The sequence below is a fragment of the Myotis daubentonii genome, chromosome 2 (assembly GCF_963259705.1).
Source record: "Myotis daubentonii chromosome 2, mMyoDau2.1, whole genome shotgun sequence".
Lineage (NCBI taxonomy): Eukaryota > Metazoa > Chordata > Mammalia > Chiroptera > Vespertilionidae > Myotis > Myotis daubentonii.
In genome coordinates this window covers 206,972,585-206,993,707 of record NC_081841.1, presented here as the reverse complement: position 1 = coordinate 206,993,707, position 21,123 = coordinate 206,972,585, and the positions used below count along the sequence as shown (strand labels likewise).

General features: G+C 43.1%; 1 protein-coding gene across 4 annotated transcripts in view; it reads left to right on the top strand.

Moving 5' to 3' along the window:
* Positions 1–491: 491 nt before the first annotated feature.
* The window catches only part of LONRF1 (LON peptidase N-terminal domain and ring finger 1), a 33,038-nt gene continuing 12,406 nt past the window's right edge, over positions 492–21,123 (top strand). The window contains exons 1-7 of one of the 4 annotated variants that reach the window (XM_059685528.1): positions 495–1,317; positions 10,156–10,274; positions 11,241–11,363; positions 14,649–14,798; positions 15,868–16,108; positions 16,207–16,303; positions 17,568–17,682. In XM_059685528.1, the coding sequence (XP_059541511.1) occupies positions 600–1,317; positions 10,156–10,274; positions 11,241–11,363; positions 14,649–14,798; positions 15,868–16,108; positions 16,207–16,303; positions 17,568–17,682 (1,563 nt within the window). In that variant the 5' untranslated portion in view covers positions 495–599. Of the gene's footprint in view, positions 1,318–10,155; positions 10,275–11,240; positions 11,364–14,648; positions 14,799–15,867; positions 16,109–16,206; positions 16,304–17,567; positions 17,683–21,123 lie in introns of all 4 variants that reach the window. The other 3 variants (XM_059685531.1, XM_059685530.1, XM_059685532.1) reach the window with 3 other exon arrangements.

Genomic DNA, 21,123 nt, shown 5'->3' with positions numbered 1-21,123 from the left:
TTGCACCCGACAACCGGGACACGACACTGGGAGGCCCCGCGGGCCAAAGAGGGAACGGGTCCTTACTCGGGTGGGCGGGTACGTCCGGGGAGGGATGGCGATTTGGGGCGCAGTCCCTCCCACAGGGCCGGCCACCCGGCCGACGGGCGCTCCGGAAGCCGAAGCAGGAATTCGGAGATCGGCCCGGGCGGGCGAGGGGCGCCCGGCGGGGAGGCGAGGGGGATGGAGACCCGGGCTCCCTGGAGCTTTGTTCAGTGACAAGCCAGGCCCCTCTTTCGGGAAAAGCCAATGAGATCCCGGCTGGGGCATCATCTGACCTCGCGCGCTCCGCCAGGAGGGGCTCCGCCAGGGGCGGGGCCAGCCGGTCGGCCCCGGGGGACCCGGCCCCGGGCGGTGCGGGGGAGTCCCGCGCGCACTGGCCGCGCCGGCCCCGCCCGCGCCCGCAGGCCCCGCCCCTGGGGCTTCCCGGGCGCGCGCCGCCCGCCGGGTCCGCGCGCCACGCCCCCCTGCTCGCCGGCCGCGTGCGGAGCCGCGCGCCCCGCAGGCTCCGGGACGGTGGCGGCAGTTGGCGGCGGCGGCGGCGCAGCCCTCCGCGGGCCATGTCTTTCCCGGCCGTGGCGAGGAGCTCCTCGAGAGGGAACCGGGAGATGGCGCCCCGGCCGCGGAGCCGGGGCCGGTTCTGGGAAGGGGGCGGCGGCAGCGGGGACCGGCTGGAGCGCGCGGCCGCCGAGTCGGAGCGCTGGGAGCTGCTGCTCCGCCGGGGCGAGCTGCTGGCCCTGGGCGGCCACCTGAAGGGAGCGCTGGAGGCGTACGCGGCGGCGCTGCGGCGCGGGGCCCCGGTCCGGCCCGAGTGCCTGGGCACCCTGGTGGACTGCCTGGTGCTCAACTACCGGCTCCGCCACGGGCTGGGCTGGAGCGCCGCGCGGGCGGCGGACGCGGGCGCGGGCGGGCTGCTGAGCTGCCTGGGCTGCCGGGGCTTCCTGAGCGAGCCGGTGACCGTGCCCTGCGGCCACAGTTACTGCCGCCGCTGCCTGCGGAGGGAGCTGCGCGCCCGCTGCCGCCTCTGCCGGGACCGGCTGCCGCCCGCCGCCGCCGCCGCCGCCGCGGATGCTGAGGGCACCCCCCCGCGGCCGCCGCCTCTGGCCGCCGCCATCGCCGCCTCGGGCTTCCGAACCAGCGTCGTCCTCAACCACCTGGCGGAGAAGTGGTTCCCGAGCCAGCAGGAGCGAGCGCGGGCGGCCGGCCGGCTCGGGGAGCTGCTGCACCAGGGGCGCCACCGGGAGGCCCTGGCCGCCGCCGGCGAGGCGCTGCGAGCAGGTGACGGCGCGGGGAGGCACGGGCCCGGCCGACCCCACCCTCCTTCCCCGACGGGCTGGCTCCCGGGACCTCGTCTGCGCCCCCGGGAGACGCCTCGGCTTCCGCGAGGCCTCCCGACTCCCCGGTGGCGGGTCTCGTGGTCCCCGCGGGTGTGGGAGGGGGCGGCGCCCCGAGGTGCTTTGGTCACAATGGGGATCGCCCTCGGAGCCGACTGTGACGCGGCGTGGGGAGGGGCGCACGGGCGCGGGGTTCCCTTGGCCGCGGCCCGGCGCTGGGGCGTGCGCGTCCCGGGAGAGGCGGGGGCGGGGGCCGGGGCCAGGCCGCCGGGATCGGGGTGGGGAGTGGGGCGGCCGGGCGGCCCTTCTCTTCCTGCCGCCGCGCTCTTTCCGGGAATTGGCCGCTCGGCCCCGCGGGACCCGTCGCGGGGAGACGGCGGCCGGGGCGGGGAGAGGATCCCCAGCGGAGGCCGGGCGGGCAGCGTTTACCTTGGTCTCCCACAAAAGTCACCGGGGCAATTGGAAGCCGCGGGAGGGCAGAATTGCATAAGCTGGGGGGTGGCGTTGTGTAACGGGTGACGTCCGGTGGGCGTGGCGGAGCCCGGCGCCCGCACCGACTTCGGGGGTCCGCGGGCTCCGCGGGCTCCGCGCGGGTGTCCGAGCGCCCAGGGGTGTTGCGGTGTGACCCGAAAATGCCTGCGGGATGGGTTTCTGGCGGCGGTTTCCACCTGCTTTTTTCAGATCATACTCATTCCTCGAACACTTCGGAGCACACCTAGTTCAGGGTCAAGATAGAGAGGTAGTTTCCTGGAGTTCTTTGTCAGGCTCCTGTTCGCTTTTCTGCTCTTGATCGGCTGTGGGGAACGGCCTTCGGGGCTTTTGTCTGTTTCTTCTCTGAGAAGCAGCTCCGGCCTCCCAAGTTAGGTTAGCACTTTTCTTATGGTGATTTTAGGCTGCGGGAGGGGACATTGCCTGACTGATCCGGGTGCGATATAGAGTTGTTCTGTCAATCGCTGGTTCTCTACCAGGGAGATCTTACACGCGCCCTCCTCCCCCCCCCCGCCCCCCATTATCTGGAGACATTTTTAGTTGCCACCCCTTATGGGATTAGTGTTGATACATCTAGCTGGGGATGCTGCTAAACACCCTACCACGCACAGGACAGCCGCCCACACAATAATCAGGCCCCAAATGTCAAGCGTGTCATTGTTAAACCTCGTGTTAAATAAGCCTATTTCTAGCTTAGCATCTGTATTTGCATGAAATAATACGCGGGGGGACAATCCCTAAGGAAATAGATGTCTAAAATAGAAACTGATGTTAGGTAATAGGCAAATTCATAAACCACCGTTTAAAGTATTTTGTTATGGTTCTTTTACCCAAGTGCTTTGTCATTTGGAACTAGTAGCAATATCTGAAGTTATTTAATACCTTTGGAGTTCAAAGCACAAACCTGGTACATTTTCATATACTAGTACTTTCACTGTTTTACTTTTTTTTTTATTTTTATGCGGAGTAGGCAGTTATAAAATAGAACAGAATGGCAGATCCAGAGCAAAAGAACTGTTTGGTATTCAAAATTCTGATAGGGACAACTCCACCTCTGGATGATTAGTGTATGAGAGGGGAAGTACACACCATCCAGGCCACATCCTGATGTTAAAAACAGGCAGAAGCTAGGGCAGTGAAATGCCTTGTCCACAGTCCGCAAACAGCTGACTGGGTGTAGAGGCAACAATACTATATCCTCCAGTTCTAAATGTGGGACCAGGGTTCATCTTAGATTGTAGCTTATCTAATGAAAATGTTTAATATACATTTCTAAGGAGTTTTTGTCACTAGTATAAAATAGTGGATGAAACTTATTGTCAGTTCTATCCAGTATTATGATTTCATGATTGGACCTCTTCTATGAGGTGTTTCATAAGAATTTAGGCCCTAATCCATGGAAGAACAGTGAGACCTTTACTAATTAAGGTCTAGCTTAATGTTCTGTGACCAGTAATCTTTTAATTAAGGGTAGTAATCTTTTAATTAACCTTGAATTGAGGGCATTTAAAAAAGTTTTATTGATTTTAGAGAAAGAGAAAGGAGAGAGAAACATCGATTTGTTGTTCCGCTTATTTATGCATTCATTGGTTGATTCTTGTATGTGCCTTGACGGGAGATTTGAACCTGCAACTTGGTGATTAGCAGTGGTTCTCAACCTGTGGGTCACTACCCCTTTGGGGGTTGAATGACCCTTTCACAGGGGTCTCCTAAGACCATTGGAAAACATATATATAATTACATATTGTTTTTGTGATTAATCACTATGCTTTAATTATGTTCAATTTGTAACAATGAAATTGGGGGTCACCACAACATGAGGAACTGTATTAAAGGGTCTCGGCGTTAGGAAGGTTGAGAACCACTGGTGTATAGGGATGATGCTCTAGTAAACTAAACGACCCAGCCATGGCCTAGGGTAATTTTTTCTTTAACCGAAATAGACTCTGAAAGATCTACTCTTTCTTTTTTTCCAATTTGCATAGATTGCACATGGGAATTTTGCCTGTTCAACTACTTAATCCTACTTTTTTGTGACTAGAACCCAAGTTTCCTGACTTTCACTTTACTAGCCTATTTTCCCCTCATTTTTAGGTCTTTCAAAGAGCATCAATTCCTTACTTGAAAATATGTCTGAATGAGACTAAGGAGAATAACCTTTTTTATCCTTTGAATTTTTAGTGGTAAAATATGTGTTTAACAGTTTGTGCGCATAAGTGAAAATATTTAGAGTTATAAATCTATTTGTATAGTTAGGCTTAACTTTTCTGAGAGTTGATTAGTTAGCTAGATATGCATTTGGAATGTATTTATATAATTGTACTATAGTCACTAATGATACGGTCATTGTTGACAATGAAAAAGAGCCACTATAATTCCTTAATGTAATTCTTATAATGAAATAAGTAACTACTATTAAATAGAAAAAAATAATCTAGTCTACAGTTAGCCCACACATTGAAATTTATCTGTCAACAAGAAAGGAAAGCTTGAAAACCTTTGCCAAAATCTGAAGTTTCCCATTGAGATTACATAAGTTTCTGTTGAATTGAAATATATTTAGATAACAATCCATTGATCTTTTGATATTAACTCTCAGATGTTTCATAACTTCTGTCTTTTTAGTATTCAAGGCTATTATATAAAAAGTCTTGTCTGCATTGAATCTTTATACTTGAGTATATTGAAATGATGCCATTTTGATATGCTTGTCTTCCTTTTAATTTTAATGAATTTTTATAGGCTTGCCTCCTCCCTTTGTATTATAATTTATGGTTTGAATTGTTTAAGTAATAATAATAGTAAAGGGCAGAACACTTTATTTTAAAATACTTGGAGAAGGAAATTTTTGTCTTTAGTATAGTTTCTGTTTATATAGTCCTTGACTATTAAAGTGTTTTTAGATTCTTTCCAGTATCTGATCTTCACAAAGAATCTTGTAGAGTACTATTGTCCTCAGAAGGAAATTATGGCACCTCAAGCCAGAGATTCAGTGTGGGCTGGTGGTTAAAGTTGTGCATGCTGGGAGTTGACTGTCTTGGTGTGAATTCCAGGCAGCCCTCCACTTACTCTCTGACCTTGGGCCTGTGGTCTAAACACCCTGTTTTGATTCCCTTATCTGAAAAGTGAGAATAGTATCCACCTCATAGATCAGCGGTTCTCAACCTGTGGGTCGAGACCCTTTTGGGGGTCAAACGACCCTTTCACAGGGGTCGCCTAAGACCATCCTGCATATCAGATATTTACATTACGATTCATAACAGTAGCAGCATTACAGTTATGAAGTAGCAACGAAAATAATTTTATGGTTGGGTCACAACATGAGGAACTGTATTTGAAGGGTCGTGGCATTAGGAAGGTTGAGAACCCCTGTCATAGGTAGATACCAATAACAACCACCACCTAGGTCTGTTGTGAGAATTGAGTCAAAACCTGAAAAGCACTTTGAATGATGCTTGACAGAGTAAATACCCAGAAAACAATTAAAATACAGTATTTTCACAAATGTAAAAGTTGTGCTACAGCTACCCAATGATTTAACTAAAATTGAAATCTAAATCTTGTGATGCCAAGTCTTGTTCTTTTCTGTATCACATTAAGATTACCAGAGTGAGGGTTAAATCCTGATTCTGGCTTGCATATATGTTAATTAGTGGTAACATTTTAGCCTACATCAATAAAATATAGATACTGCAAGGCTTTAGGTAACAAAGATTAGACAAATTATCTGAATACATTTAAAGAACATGTAAAGGGTTTTAATATCTTAATCAAGGAGGTTAATGTGAGGAGATTTGAGTTTTTGTTTTTTGGTGTGTGTTTTTTGTTAATCCTCACCCAAGGGTATTTTTTTCTTTCTCCAATGCTTTTCTGAGAGAGTAGAAGGGTGGAGGGAAGGTTGGAGGGGAGGAAAAGAAGGGAGAGAAACCTTGATGTGAGAGAGCACATAAATTGGTTGCCTCCTGCACCGGCCAGGCCCGGAGATTGAACCTGCAACCCAGGTACGTGCCCTTGACGGAATCAAACCCGAGACCCTTCAGGGCTTGGGCCGATGCTCTAACCACTGAGAACACCGGGCAGTGCAAGATTTGAATTTAATTAGTAAACTTACATATGTTATAATGTTACAAAGGGCTTGGAACATTGTATCAAGAGCTAATCTTTTTCTATCAACTTTTGAAAATATTTTGTAATATTAACAATCACTATTATTTATTGAGCACTTGTGTGCTAGACTGTGTCTTAACTGTTTGTTATTTTAATCCTCACCCGAGGATATTTTTCCGTTGATTTTTAGAGAGAGTGGAAGAGAGAGGGAAAGACAGAGAAATATTGATGTGAGAGAAACACATTGATTGGTTGCCTCCTGCAGGAGCGTGACCAGGGCCTGGGCCCTGGAGGAGCCTGCAACCGAGGTATGTGCCCTTGACCGGAATTGAACCCAGGACTCTTCGGTCCGCAGGCCAAACCGGCTAGGGTGACAGTGTCTTAACTGTTTACATGCATTATCTTGTTTAGTCCTCACAGCAGGCTTAAGTTGGAGGTATCACCAGCGTTCTATAGGTGAGGAGACTGAGGTTCTGAGAGTTAGGTAAACTTCCAGAATGTTTCTGAACACAGACCTTCTGAATCCCCTGGTTATAATCTTAATATGCCAAACTGCTATTCTTGGACTTCATTAATCAGTCACACTAATAACTTGTCAATTGATGTCTTCTGGTTTAACTGTGATAACCAAGTACTCCATATTGAACTTGATAAAGTAAAAGAAGCAAAGAAGTTTGGTATTTTGGTTTGCCATTAAACTTTGTGAAATAGCTCAATAAGTCAAAGAAAAATGAGACAAAGAATGAGAAAAAGGATATGAACGAGGAATTTTTACACTTACACATGCAGTCTAAGGATGTGTAAATATGTAGTTTTAAAGGTCAAACTCACTGAAGAAAGAAATGCATGTTAAAATAATGCTGTTTTTCATTTGTATTTTTCTAGGAAACAAAAAACACAGTTTGTGGAAGTGTAACCTAAGTAAAGTTTTTATAAAAGGGCTAGAATATATTGAAAATTCTGTATAGCTACATAACTTTTCTACATAGTCACTCAGCTTTATAAAAACAACTAAGGAAATAAGCAGATATATAAAAAGGTATATAGATAGGTGTTTATGCTACTACTTTTTATATTAGCAAAAATTGGAAGTAAAAAATTGAAGAGCAGGGAATTTTTAAGATTGTATATATAGTAGACTACTTTGCAACCATTAAAAATCATGTTGCCTTAATTACATTGACCAAAAAGCAAGCTTTAAACAGTATATGTGGTATATTTTATAAAACTACATAAAAATGTAATCTATAAACACAGAAAAAATACAGGTTCAATCTATGCCAATACTGGTTATTTGTGGTGGGAAAAATATTTTTAATTCTAAATTTTCTATATTTTTCAAATTTTATAAGTAAACAATAACATACTTTGGAAAAAAAGTTTGTTTCTTGAAAATGAGCTAAGGAAACAACATATTAGTAACCACACATATTCCTCTGATTGGAAAAAGATAGGGAATCATGACAGGAGAGCTCTGTCCTCAGCCCACGAACGCCTTGAGCAGCCTAAGACTAGTTTCCTCAGGTGAATAGCAGAATTTCAGTTCAGTTTTTTTATTTGCCTAACAATTAACAATATTACTGGGTCTGGATCAGGAGAAGAGAAAATGAGAGGACAAAATTGTGGGCCGATTTTAATGAATTTCTCCTATTTTTGTAAGCATTTAGGAAAGCCAGGACTTGAGGATACAAAGTCAGGAAATGATGGAGAAAGCACAAAAATAGATTTTAAAATTAATGCTATGCACGTACGGTGAAGGAACGCAGTCGTAATAGAACACTTGCTGGTGCTGTAGTGTGCCCTGGGCTAAGTATCAGTATGTATTAGATGCTTCAGCGGGTCAGAGGCCTCAGCAAGTGCATTTGGCTCTTTTTTTAGAATTAAGAAGAGGTGGCCCTGATCTCAAAAATTATTGAATTTGAACTCAGCTGATACTTTTCTCCCTAATAGATTCACCCAATATAATCATCTAATATTTGAAGTTCTCAATAAAACATTACCTATGTAGAATTGGGGAGCAAGAGCTGTAATATCTGGCCCCCTTGTCATCTCTTAGTCTCATAATCTGAGTGTTTTGTGTTGAGGGAAGAGGGGACAGTCTTTTTGCTTTGGTCAGAGTGGAGCAATTTGATAGGTTGACTGGATTTTCTCAAAGACAGATCTTCTCAGTCACTTCCTCCAGTGCTGTCCTGGTGACAGCTGAGCAGTGAAGGCATTGACGAACGGGTGTGATATTCACTACTTCTGAATGTGCATTAAGTATGAGGCGATGGGGACTCGCTGTACAAGAAAAAAAAAAGGACATTTTTAAAAAATCCCAGTAAGGGATCCAGGAGTGGAACGGGCTGCTTGTTGCCACAGTGAAGTCCCTCTCTGGTGCTGAGTGGAGGCGGCCTCAAGGATGCCGCTGGAAGCACCCCAGCTGTGGGCGGAAAGCCGTACCGGCGCAGTTTTCCTTCCAGCTCCGGGGTTTGATGCTGGTGTATTTACACCTCTCTGGGACTGTTCTGGCGCACCCTGTTCTCCACTTTCTGAACTCCAGCTGGGCTTGTCAAATCAGGATTACATGACGCTGTTTCACAATAAAGTCCATTTTTTCTAATTTGATAATAAGCTCTTCAAAGACAGGGATAAAGTACAATCTTTTGAACACTTACAGGGGCTAGCTTTGTGCTAGAACTTTTCATCCTTGATTAATCACAGTGAGCTATCCTTTTGTGTGCTTTTGTTCAGAGTGATTTCCAATTACATTGCTGTAAGAAAAAAAAAAAAAGACAAGATGCCCTAGATGTCTTTTATTTAGGAAGTAAGAAATATTTTCATGAAATATAAGTTTTGTTCTTTAAAGTTTTTCATTGGTATACATGTGAGGGAACAGTATCATTCCACTTCTCGAGCACCAGCAATTGAAAAGGCCTAATTGTTCAGTCGAGAGTTTTCTGTAATAAATGAGTAAACCATGGAGCTATGAGGAGTTTTCTGGTAGTTTATTTAAAAAATATGTTTTGCCCTAGCTGGTTTGGCTCAGTGAATAGAGCGTCGGCCTGCAGACTGAAGGGTTCCGGGTTCGATTCCGGTCAAGGCCACATGCCTGGGTTGCAGGTTCCAGCCCCAGTAAGGGGCATGTAGGAGGCAGCTGATCAGTGATTCTCTCTCATCATTGATACTTCTCTTTCTCTCTCCCTTCCTCTCTGAAGTCAATACTGGTAAAAATATATTTTAAAAAGTGTTTTTATTGTCTTCAGAGAGGAAGGGAAAGTGAGAGAAACATCAGTGATGAGAGAATCATTGATCGCTGCCTCCTGCATGTCCCACACTGGGGATCGAGCCCGCAACCCTGGCATGTGCCCTGACTGGGAATCGAACCCCTTCCTGGCTCATAGGATGACACTCAACCACTGAGCCACGCTGGCTGGGCTAGACTTCTGTCATAATCTATATACCGGTAGTCATTGATTATTGTATTGGGTGAACCAGCTAAGTGTCTGAAATTCTGATTGCCATTGGATACTAATTTGGTTTCTCCTACAGAGACATAAAGGACAGTGAAATTTAAAAAAAAGTTTTTTTTCACTCAGGAATATTTTAAATTAAATCTATTTTGGGATGGCTCAACACCGTTCTTGCTAAGGCAGGGATTAAAATTTTGATCTCGTAATCATCACCCATTTTCCCCAAATAGGGACTGTTATATACCTCATGAGATAGAGCCTTGGTCACTCTTTGTTACTATGGAAATTCCATGTGCAGTAGTGACACATACAGTTGTTTATAAATAAGGATTTAGAAACTAGGGTATAAAATAATTACAACTTACCATAAAAAGGCAAATCTTCTAAACATCCAAGACGTCTTTTAAATCTGTATAGAATGCCCTATTTTTTAAAAAAACCAACACATTTCTTTTCTTAGAGGTGATTATTCATATTATAAAAATATTTCCAGTGTTCTTAAGAACCGTAATTTCCTCCACTCAAATAGTCTACTTACAGTGATTTCATCAAACTTCTAGATAAAATTCAACATGTGAGTAGGTTGCACCTGTACTGTGCTGGGCTCACAGCCTTTGGTTCGGTGGTTATCGACTGGCATCACTCGAGCAGTTATTAAATCTAGTATGATGCATTTTGTGGATTGTACAATAATCTTTTAAAAGCAATCAACCTTTATAAAATATTTATTTCAGAGCCCAGCAACTTGACTCTAAAAATCTACCGCGCTGAATCCTATGCTGGTCTCGGAGAGTTCAAAGCAGCCATAGAGGACCTGAATGCAGTGCTCTTTCAGCTGCCAGGTTGGCCCGAGGTAAAATGACTGTTTTACATACATTTTAAAGTCTCAACTGTAAGGAACATGCATTCAGTTATGGTTATAAATTTTAACAGGATGGTGTGGTTGACTCTAAGTAAAAATATAGAAAGTTCTCAAAATCTAAGATCAATACTTGGGATAACTATCATCTGATAGTTTTTTAAATTGTAAGAAATCTGTTTCCTAGCTAAAGAACAACTGAATTCAAGACACAGAAGAAAAGAGACTCGAGTATGCAGAATTTCCTCAAAGAGAGACAACTGGCCATATTGTGAAGATGGATACAAACTGGCCATTGGTGCCTGGGGTTTACTAATGGAAAGAGAAGAGGCCCTCGAGGCTGGAGAATGGATTGGGGCATTATGATGGGAACCAGATGATTAGGGGGCCACGGAGCTGGCCTTGCCATTTTTTAAAAAGACTTGTGCATGTATACAACCCGTTTACTGGTTGTCCTTTTTATCAAGTTGCCAAGGCACATCAGTCCGTCTCCCACATATGTTCTTTAAGCTAGAAGTTACTCTTGTGACTTTTTCCTCCATTCAAAACTGTGCCTTAGAAGACAGTATAGCAAGGATGCTCCAAAAATTATAAATTAATAACAGAAATTAAGCAGAATCCCATGTTGGCATGATGGGTTAGTACAAGGCACGTATATATTAAGAATAAGAGGGAAAATGATCTGTATGGACAACTTTAAAACTTAGAAAAAAGAAAGAACCCTTGGACTTAGCACTGGAGTGATACAATTAGAAATGTGATTTGAAGTCATTTTCTCAGCCTCAGTTCCTCTGTAACTGCCTCTCCAGGGCAGTGTGACTGTACCTCTAAATGCTCTGAGCTCCTCAGACTCATTCAGAGTTCAAAATGAGCATTTCCAAGCACACCTTTACTTGATATTGATTTTTAAAAAACAACACAACTCTACAAATAAAAGTTGTGTGTTGTGCTTTATTGAAGGTCTACTTCAGGAAGGGAAAAGTCCTCCATGATGCTGGCTTTTTAGGTGACGCCTTACAGCTATTCCTGCAGTGCTTAGCCCTTGATGAAGACTTTGCACCGGCAAAGCTGGAAGTGGAAAAGGTAATTGGTTCACCAACTTTAATAGTTTAAGGCAGGGCTAAGACACAGTTCTTTTGAAAAACCCTAATTAGAAAACTGGGATAAGAACATAGGGAATCTGTAAGTCAGATTTAGTAGCAATTGGACAGGTGGTTTTCAGGTTCATATACGTAGTGAATTGGGTTCTTATTGAAATCAGAATATTTCATTCATAGATATTTAAATGCATTAGTTTTACTTAGTTAAATTTAGATGTTCCCTAATAGCCTGTTTAATCCGAGCCAGACGAGTTATCCTTAATTAAACATTGTTGTCATGATGTTTCTGCTCAGGAATTTTTATTGGCCTGCCTTTTGCCTTTCATTTCAGGTCTAAACTTTGCTTACTCTCTACGGGTGCCAGGAGTATTGCCCTAGTCAAATTGTTTCCCCGATTTTCCCCAGCAGTCCATATTCCACTTTGAAAGTTTGTTCTGTACTGTGCTAGTAGGTGTTAATTAAAAGAAAAAGGGAAGAGGTTCTCTGATCACATGATTTTAGGAAACATTGGGTTAAACCAAGTTAAAGAGGCTTCTTCAAAACTCAGAGGTTTCGCTATACTAGCATGGCGGTGGCATTCAGCTGTTGTCGGACTTACAGAGCATTTGGAAAGACTAGAGCAGGGGTCCTCAAACTACGGCCCGCGGGCCACATGCGGCCCGCCGAAAACATTTATCCGGCCCACCAGGTGTTTTTGCCGCCACTGTGTGCATAGGAATTTGTGCATAGTTTTTTTTTAAACTATAGTCCGGCCCTCCAACAGTCTGAGGGACAGTGAACTGGCCCCCTGTTTAAAAAGTTTGAGGACCCCTGGACTAGAGTCATTGAAAATTTGGGGGCGGGGGGAAATCAACCTTAATACAATTTCAATGCCTAGTCGTGATTCTTTCCTCAATGTCCTCAAAACATGCTACATTATTTAATCCCTTTGCTGTGTTTCTTAGAGAATGGCTTTTTGTCAGAATCTTGGGTGCATGGTAAACATAAAGATTCCTGGGCCCCACCACACACCTTTGGAGTTAGAGTCTCTGCAACTGGGACATAGTTTAAGAAGCACCTCGGCAGAGTCTTATGTTTACTGTTGTGTGTTTTCTGACAAATCTGTATTTGTTAGCCTTTCCTCCTGGTGAGAGTGCAGTAAGGGCTTATAATTTGTATTTTCCATGCTATTAGATATCCTTATATATCTGTAAATATTTCTTTGTTGGTTAATAAGGTCAGGTGAAGGCAAAATAACAGATGCTTTGAAATATTTGTTTTCCCCCAATAAGCTTCTTGTAAAATTGTGGTATAATTTACATATATTGAAATGCATGGATTTTATAGTTCCATGAGTTTTGAGAAGTTATAAACTCATGTAACAGCACCCCAATCAAAATATAGATATCTTCATCACCCTTGAAAATTACTTTGTCTTCTTTCCAGTAGATTCCCAGAGGCAACGACTGTTCAGATTTCTATCACCATAAGAGTAGTTTTGCCTGTTCTAGAACTTCATATACACGGACTCATATAGTACTCTTTTGTGTCTGACTTTTTCCCCTCCAACATAGTATTTTTGAAATACATCCAGTAATTTAACAGTTTTTATTGTTCACCAGGTATTCCATTATATGAACATACCACAATTTGTGGTGTTCACAGTTAATAGTGATTTTCATTTGGATTATTTCCAGTCACTGCTATGAACATTCTTGTACCAGTCATTTTGTGGACATTTATTTTACATCTCGTTGGTAACCAACTAGAAGTGGAGTGGCTGGGTTCTAGGGTAGTTGTGTGTTTACTACGTGTTTTGTTTTTTTTTTAGAAATATATTTTTATTTTTTAATATATTTTATTGATTTTTTACAGAGAGGAAGGGAGAGAGATAGTTAGAAACATCGATGAGCGAGAAACATCGATCAGCTGCCTCCTGCACATCTCCTACTGGGGATGTGCCCGCAACCCAGGTACATGCCCCTGACCGGAATCGAACCCAGGACCTTTCAGTCCCCAGGCCAACACTCTATCCACTGAGCCAAACCAGTTTCAGCTACTACGTGTTTTTAAATCAAGGGAAATGTGAAATATACAGATTTTTAAATGTTTATTAAATGGGGTATTGCTTGAGCACCTACCAGATATGCACACTTTTATTTACATTGTATATATTTCCTCTTATTTACATTGTAATGATCATAAAAAAAATCTGATTTTTGTGTATTTGAGAGCTAGTATAGCTAAAAATATTCAAACCTCTAAATTTAGACTTTAAGAAATGCTCTACTGAACATATAAATACAGCTTATTTGACAAATAAAAAAAAATGAATCCCTCTCATTTCCTTGAGCCTGGTTCTTCCCCTGTCTTGACCTACTCTGCTTCTTTGAGTTTTACATGTATTCCTGATAGAAATGCCCAGATATTTTGATCCTGCAGCTGTAACTCTCAGTTGTTATGGGGCAGCTGCTGTTTAGTGCTCTCAACCAAAAGCTGGCATGGTGACTGCCCAAGCAGGTTAGTTCAGCAAGAAGCTAAATTCAGTGTAAATAGATGGAATTTTAGAGTTCTGTAGTTAGAGGTCCAAGTTCTTTAGTTCACATAAACTCTCCAAGCCCAGCCTTAAAATATACGTCAGGGGTGAACTGTGAACTTTATGACAGGATGGGATTTGCTGATCTTCAGAGGTAAATACTTTCTACGTAAGAGCTCCTCTTTTTACAGTCCTCACATTAAAAAGCCAGCCGTCACCTTGGGCCCCTCCTCAGGTATCCAGTTGAACCACACCCATGTCTTCCTTTTGAGCCTTTTCTTTTTTTTCTTTCATTCTTTTTTTTTAAAACATATTTTATTGATTTTTTACAGAGAGGAAGGGAGAGAGATAGAGAGTTAGAAACATCGATGAGAGAGAAACATCGATCAGCTGCCTCCTGCACACTCCCCACTGGGGATGTGCCCGCAACCCAGGTACATGCCCTTGACCGGAATCGAACCTGGGACCTTTCAGTCCGCAAGCCGACGCTCTATCCACTGAGCCAAACCGGTTTCGGCTTGAGCCTTTTCTTTGAGATGATTCTTTCCGCATTGAGGCACACTTTGGTTTTGCAAGGCTTCTAAAAATATTTGAAAGTTCTGCTTATTACTTAGTCTATTCTTTTGCTGCTCATTAAAAAATAATGTCCGCTACAAATTTTCTCAAAATTCTTAAATATTAGGTAACTTTATATTAAACTATCCTTAACCAAATATTTTATATTTGTATTACTTTTTAATATTTCTCTTACAGATTTTATTTGATTTATTATCACCTGAAAACTTAAAAGAAGGCCTGAAGGATTCTTCCTGGAGTTCATTGCCATGTACTAAGAACAAACCTTTTGGTTTTCCATCAGTAATGGAAGAGTTTCACTCTGCCAGTGAGCTCAGCCCAGAGCAGGTAAAGAGTGAGAAAAGATCACCATGGGTTTAGTGTATCTGCTTCTTTACAAGTTAAGATCTGCACTTCCCTCCTTTCAGTACTAGAATCTGTTTAGGTACTTTTAAGCTACTTGATGTTGTCTTAGTACATTTTTTGTCTATAAACGTTTATTTCACACTAAAAACTTTTATGTGAAAAGACTTGTTCATTAATCACAATTTTTGATCACCTGAATGTTAGAAATGTTTTAGTCTCTTGGAAAGTGGGGAACATTGTATTTATTTTAGTTTCCTCAGAGTAGGAACAATGATCTATATATATAAAAGGCTAAGTGCACAACCATACACACATCCAACCATCCGACCAACCAACCGTCCGGTACATAGGACGTGCACTGGCAGCTGAAAAATAAACATTGACTTGTGAATGTCTGATACATATAAAGCTCTTGCTGGCACCAATCGCACGCGTGTATTTCAATCTGTCATTGTTGATCATGAATTTGGTTGACACTTTTATTATAGAGAAAGGGCGAATAGCAATATTAAAATATTTCTTCTAATTAATTTCCTTTCAATGTACACGAATCCGTGCACCAGGCCACTAGTATTAGCATAACTGCTTAAGCCTCATTATAATACTGGTTGGCTGGATGTCTAGGGTTATATAAGTTCTGGCAAAAATAATTTGCTTGTCAGGGCTTTAGAATTAAAAGTTGGTGCTGTCGGCCTGGCCAGGGTGTGGCTCAGTGGTGGAACATTGACCCATGAACCAGGCAGGAGTCATGGTTCGATTCCCAGTCAGGGCACATGCCTGGGTCATGGGCTCGATTTCCAGTTCGGGGTATGCAGAAGGCAGCTGACCAATGATTTCTCTCTCATCATTGATGTTTTCCATCTCTCTCTCTCCCTCTTCCTTCCTCTTTCTGAAGTCAGTAAAGAAAAACATATTTTAAAAAGTTGGTGCTGTTAAATGAACAGTAAAGTGGACATTATAAATTATTGAAATTTCATTTCGGTTTGATTCTTGGTGAGATCAGTAAGGATAGTGAAGAAATACAGATACTCTTGTTATTGTGTTTTTGTAGAATGAAGAAATACCTGAGACCCCGGCAGAACCTGTCAAAGGAAGCTTAAACCGTGCTCGGTCAGCACAGGCTATCAATTCCACAGAAATGTCCACCAGAGAGGATTGCTTAAAACGCGTGTCCTCAGAACCTTTGCTCTCTGTTCAAGAAAAAGGTGCTCTCCTGAAAAGAAAGCTGTCTCTCTTAGAACAGGACGTGATTGTCAATGAAGATGGAAGAAATAAGCTTAAAAAGCAAGGAGGTAAACATTTCACTGCACGCATAAGAAGCATTTATTTATTTAGAATAACCTTTAAACTTTCCCACCAAAATAACCCTGTCGTTTCTTCGTTTAAATAGAAATGCCCAATGAGGCCTGTACTTTTTCATTAACTTGTGGTGACATCCCAGAGGGATTAATAGACGCCTCAGACTTTGAGTGTTCTCTCTGCATGAGGTATGTAAAATATTTTTACAAGATGAATATTTTATATTAACATAAATAAAATACAGGGTAGATAAAGATAACCTACTCTATAATAATAGATAATGTAAGTGAACTAAATGTGCTAATTTTACTCCTAGCTGGACCTTTCATACTTTGGACAAATAACTTTAATATATGAACCTCTGGTTTCCTTATTTAGAAAGTGGGGTCAGTGTTTGCATAGCCTCTCTCTCAGTGTTATAAGAATCAAATGACTTAAATATAAAAAGTACCTGGAAAATTGTGACGTTCTATAAAGGCTGTACGTATTATTGTTAGAACTTAGAAATATCCATGATTTTATATTTGGGTAAGGATTCTAATTCTGTACTGTATGTGTCTGGCTCGTTAAAGAACCATTAGATAAGGATTTTCATTATGTGGAATGCTTAGAATTCTAAAAGACTGGTGGTTTGGAAAGAACATTTTCCACTTACAGGAGTTGTGTGGCATCAAAGGAACAGGGCCTGAAGAGTCAGGAGACCTGGAACTGGCCCCATGAGGCTGGTGGTAACTGGCTGTATTCCCAAGCAAGTCTCTAATCAGAGCCTAGGTTTCTTTCTTTATGAGGTGGGGGGGATTAGACCAGACAGTTTCTGAAGTACCTATATATCTAATAATACTTCCAGGAAATTCAGATGTGTTTCAGGAAATAATCATACTGTAAGTAAAGTTAGTTTTCCCATATTATCTGAGTATTGCCTTTGGTATTAAGCCTAATATTTCTTTAGGATTTAACTGTAATATTTATTGGATTATTCCTTTTAATGAATTTTATAGAGTATGCCTTTTATAAGCTTATTAAGAAAACTAATTTCAAAGAGAGAAGAAAATAAGAATCTATAGGAAGGCTATTTAGTGATTATGAATGATATATCTTACATAAGTCTTGGAAATCTGGTGTGTATTTTACATTTGCTATGCATCTCAGTTTGGCCTGGCCACATTTCAAGTGGTCAGCGCCACGGGGCGAGTGGTTGTATTGTTAGTGCAGCTCTGGGTGCCTGGCAGGGCACCTCTGTTGGTAGAGAATGTTTAAAAAGTTCTTCAGGAACATTTTGTGTAACTGCATTAATCACTGCCCCCTTCCTCCTCTTCTAGCCATCAGACTCTCCTTCCTCCTTCTCTAAATAGGGATTAGTGTTATGGTTCTATTAATAGTTTGTCCATTTTTTCTAATAAACAGTTTAATGTGAAAACTAATATGTACTTCATGCATTTTGGTTGATTTCAGGTTGTTTTTCGAGCCAGTAACAACCCCTTGTGGACACTCATTCTGTAAGAATTGTCTTGAGCGTTGTTTAGATCATACACCATATTGTCCCCTTTGCAAAGAAAGCTTAAAAGAGGTAAACATTTTATCTGTTTATTGGTCTCAAGTTTGGCAACATGGTTTTATTTCTGATCAGTCATAGAAACAGTGACTATGATGTTCAGAACGAATTACATTATATATGCTGAGTGACTGCAAAGGATGATGCCTCAGGACCACATGTTAGTGTTGGAGAAGGCGAGGTTAGAGAGGGCAGGGAAAGCAGAGAGGTCCTGGAGACCAAGCCCCCGGTACTTAATGTTTTTAGCAAAGAGGGTGTATGGTCAAGTACCAGGTCAGGAATTGTTCAGTATTACTGATGACAATATTGAGGAAACCCCCAATACTGGGCTGGATTTCTGGCCGCCTTCAGTCCATTAACATCTGCAACAGCTCTGTTCTGTAGACTTTGTGCATTGATGGAGATGCTCTCTTTCTGTGCTATCCAACATGTCACTACCAGCCACGTGTGAATACTAAGCACTTGAAATGTGACGGAGGAATTGTATTTTTAACTCATGTGCATTTAATCAGGCACATGTGACTGGTGGCCACCATGTTGGACAGGACAGCTCTAGAAGGAGGAGGCTGGGAAGGAGGGGAGGCACAGCTTCCCCAGCGCTTCTTGTAGAGTCAGTGGTCAGCGCCAGTAGCCTGTGTGAGGAAAGCAGCAGATCCCAGGTGGGAGGACAACACCTGCTCAGTCGTGCAAGGCAGCTGGAGACCTCTAAGTGAGGCCAAAGCCTTGGAATTCTGCACTCCAGCTGTGCTGGTAGCATTGATCAGGGGAGAGCGATCCCGTCTCTGGTGGTCGGCAGGGTTGTTTAAAGAAAAAGTGTCTTCCAGACATGAATAAGAAAGTGATAAAACATTTTGCTATTGAACTTACATAGCTATTTCCTATATACAAAATATAGCCCTATGTAGGTATCATAATATTATATGTGCATTATGTTTGATATGTGTCTTATAGAACAAGCTGATATGTAAAAAACAAAACCATGTACAGAACTTTCACAAAGTCAAGAAACAAGATAAACTTATTCTTAAAGAATTTGTTAATTGCATGTTCAACTAAATACTGTTTTCAGGTGAAGTACTCTAAATATAAGCATATTTATATTTCCCAGAGTTTTTAGTACTCTTTAATATATTTTTATTTTATATTTTTACTAATTTTAGAGTAAGAGAGAGAGAGGAGAGAGAGAGAGAGAGAGAGAGAGAGAGAGAGAGAGAGAGATCGATTGGTTGCCTCCTGCATGTGCCCCAACCTGGGATTGAACCTGCAACCTAAGTATGTGCCCTGACTGGGAATTGAACCTGCCATCTCTCTGTGTATGGGACAATGCTCCTACCAACTGAGCCACATTGGCCAGGGCTCTAATATATATATTATGCTTTATTTTAGATTAATAATTAGGTATGTAGCTTTAAATTCAGATACCTCACCCTAAAAAAATGACGTTTGAAAGAAAATAAACATATTTAAAAATATAACTAGCATACTATTTAAAATAACTTTATTTTGTGTCCTGACTTTGAAAATACCTTGTATAACATAATTTGCATAAGCTAAATATATATTTTAAAGAATTAAATTCAGCTCCATAGTTTTGCATCTTTCCTACTTGTGATTTTATTTTGCTCATTTTTTCATTTGAATACATTTTATAGCAGTATAATAATATAATGCCTTGACATTTCCCTATTGTTGGATTTGTAAATTGCTTTGTTTTCTCTTTTTTTTATGTCTTTGACTCTGTCCTTAGGGTAAATTATTAGCTTAAACATCTTATTTTTAAAAGACTCTTAAAACCAAGTGCCAAATTTTGTAGGTCCCTAGAAATGTACAAATTTAGATTCCTATAAGGGATGTAAGAGAGGCCATATTTTCCCAAATTTAATACATGAACATTAAATTTTAAAACATTTTTAATAGTTTAATAGAAAAATGGTAATAACATTGCCTTTATTAATGCCTATAATTTGATTAATTTTACAGTAAACTCATCAGTTAACTGTATCTACATTATCTGCTCAAGAGTACCACTCTTCAGTGGTTCTCAAAGTGTGTTCCCCTGACCAGCAGCATCCGATCACCTAGACCCCACTCCAGAGCCACTAAATCAGAAACTCTGGTGGGGCACAGCAGTCTGCATTTTAACAAGCCCTGATTCATGCTAAGATTTGAGAACCACTACTATCCCTCTCCTAAATTCTCATATTTTCTATTCTATTAAAAAAAAATATGTATATATCCTATCTAATAAAAGAGAAACATGGTAATTGGTGTACAACCGCTACCCTTCCCATTGGCTAATCAGGGAAACATGCAAATTAACTGCCAGCCAAGATGGCGGCCGGCAGCCAGGCAGCTGGAAGCGAACATGAGGCTTGCTTGCTTCACTGACGGAGGACTCCAATGTTCCCGGCCTGCCGCTGCAAGCCTCTGAGCTGCAATTCTAAGCAACTATGTAACAAATATAGAAGCTAAACAAAACCCCAGAAACCTGCTTTAGTCCGTCAGGCTTCAGCCAGCAGGATCGTAACATTGTAAGCAAAGGCCAGAAACCTACTTTCAGCAGCGGAGGCCTAAGAGCTGGAGCCAAGCCTCAAAGCTAAAGCTGGCCCAGAATTAAAAAAAAAAAAAAAATGAAAGGAGTGGTTGGGAGCTTCAGTCACCCCCAGCCTGAAAACAGCCCTCAGCCCCTCACCCAGACTGGCCAGGCACCCCAGTGGGGACCCCCACCCTGAAGGGTGTGTGACCAGCTGCAAACAGCCATCATCCCCTCACAGGCTGGCCAGGCACCCCAGTGGGGACCCCCACTCTGATCCAGGACACCCTTCAGGGCAAACCAGCCAGCACCCACCTGTGCACCAGGCCTCTACCCTATATAGTAAAAGGGCAATATGCCTCCCAGCACCAGGATCAGCGGAGCCACGAGGCCTCCCGGCACCGGGATCAGCGTGACAGGGGGCAGCGCCCAAACCCCCTGATCGCCCTGCGGCTCTGTGTGTGATAGGGGGCGGGGCCACAACCTCCCTATCCACCCTACTCTGTTCGTGACAGGGAAAGGCGCCCCAACCCCCTGATCAGCCTGCTCTGTGCCTGATGCGGGGAACTCCCCAACCCCCTGATTGCCCTGCGGCTCTGTGTGTGACAGGATGCAGCGCCCCAACCGCCCCCCCCCCACGGGCCCTGCTCTGTGTGTGACGGGGTAGAGCCATAACCTCCCCATCGGCCCTGCCCTGAGTGTGACAGTGGCGGAGCCCCAACCCCCTGATCGGCCCTGCTCTGTGGGTGATGGAGGGCGGTGCCCCAACCCCCTGATTGGCCCTGCTCTGTGCATGACAGGTTACGGAGCTCCAACCCCCCTGATGGGCCCTGCTCTGTGAGTGACAGGGGGCAGTGCCACAACCCCCTGATTGGCCCTGCTCTGTGTGCGACGGGGTGGCGCCGCAACCTCCCCATCGACCC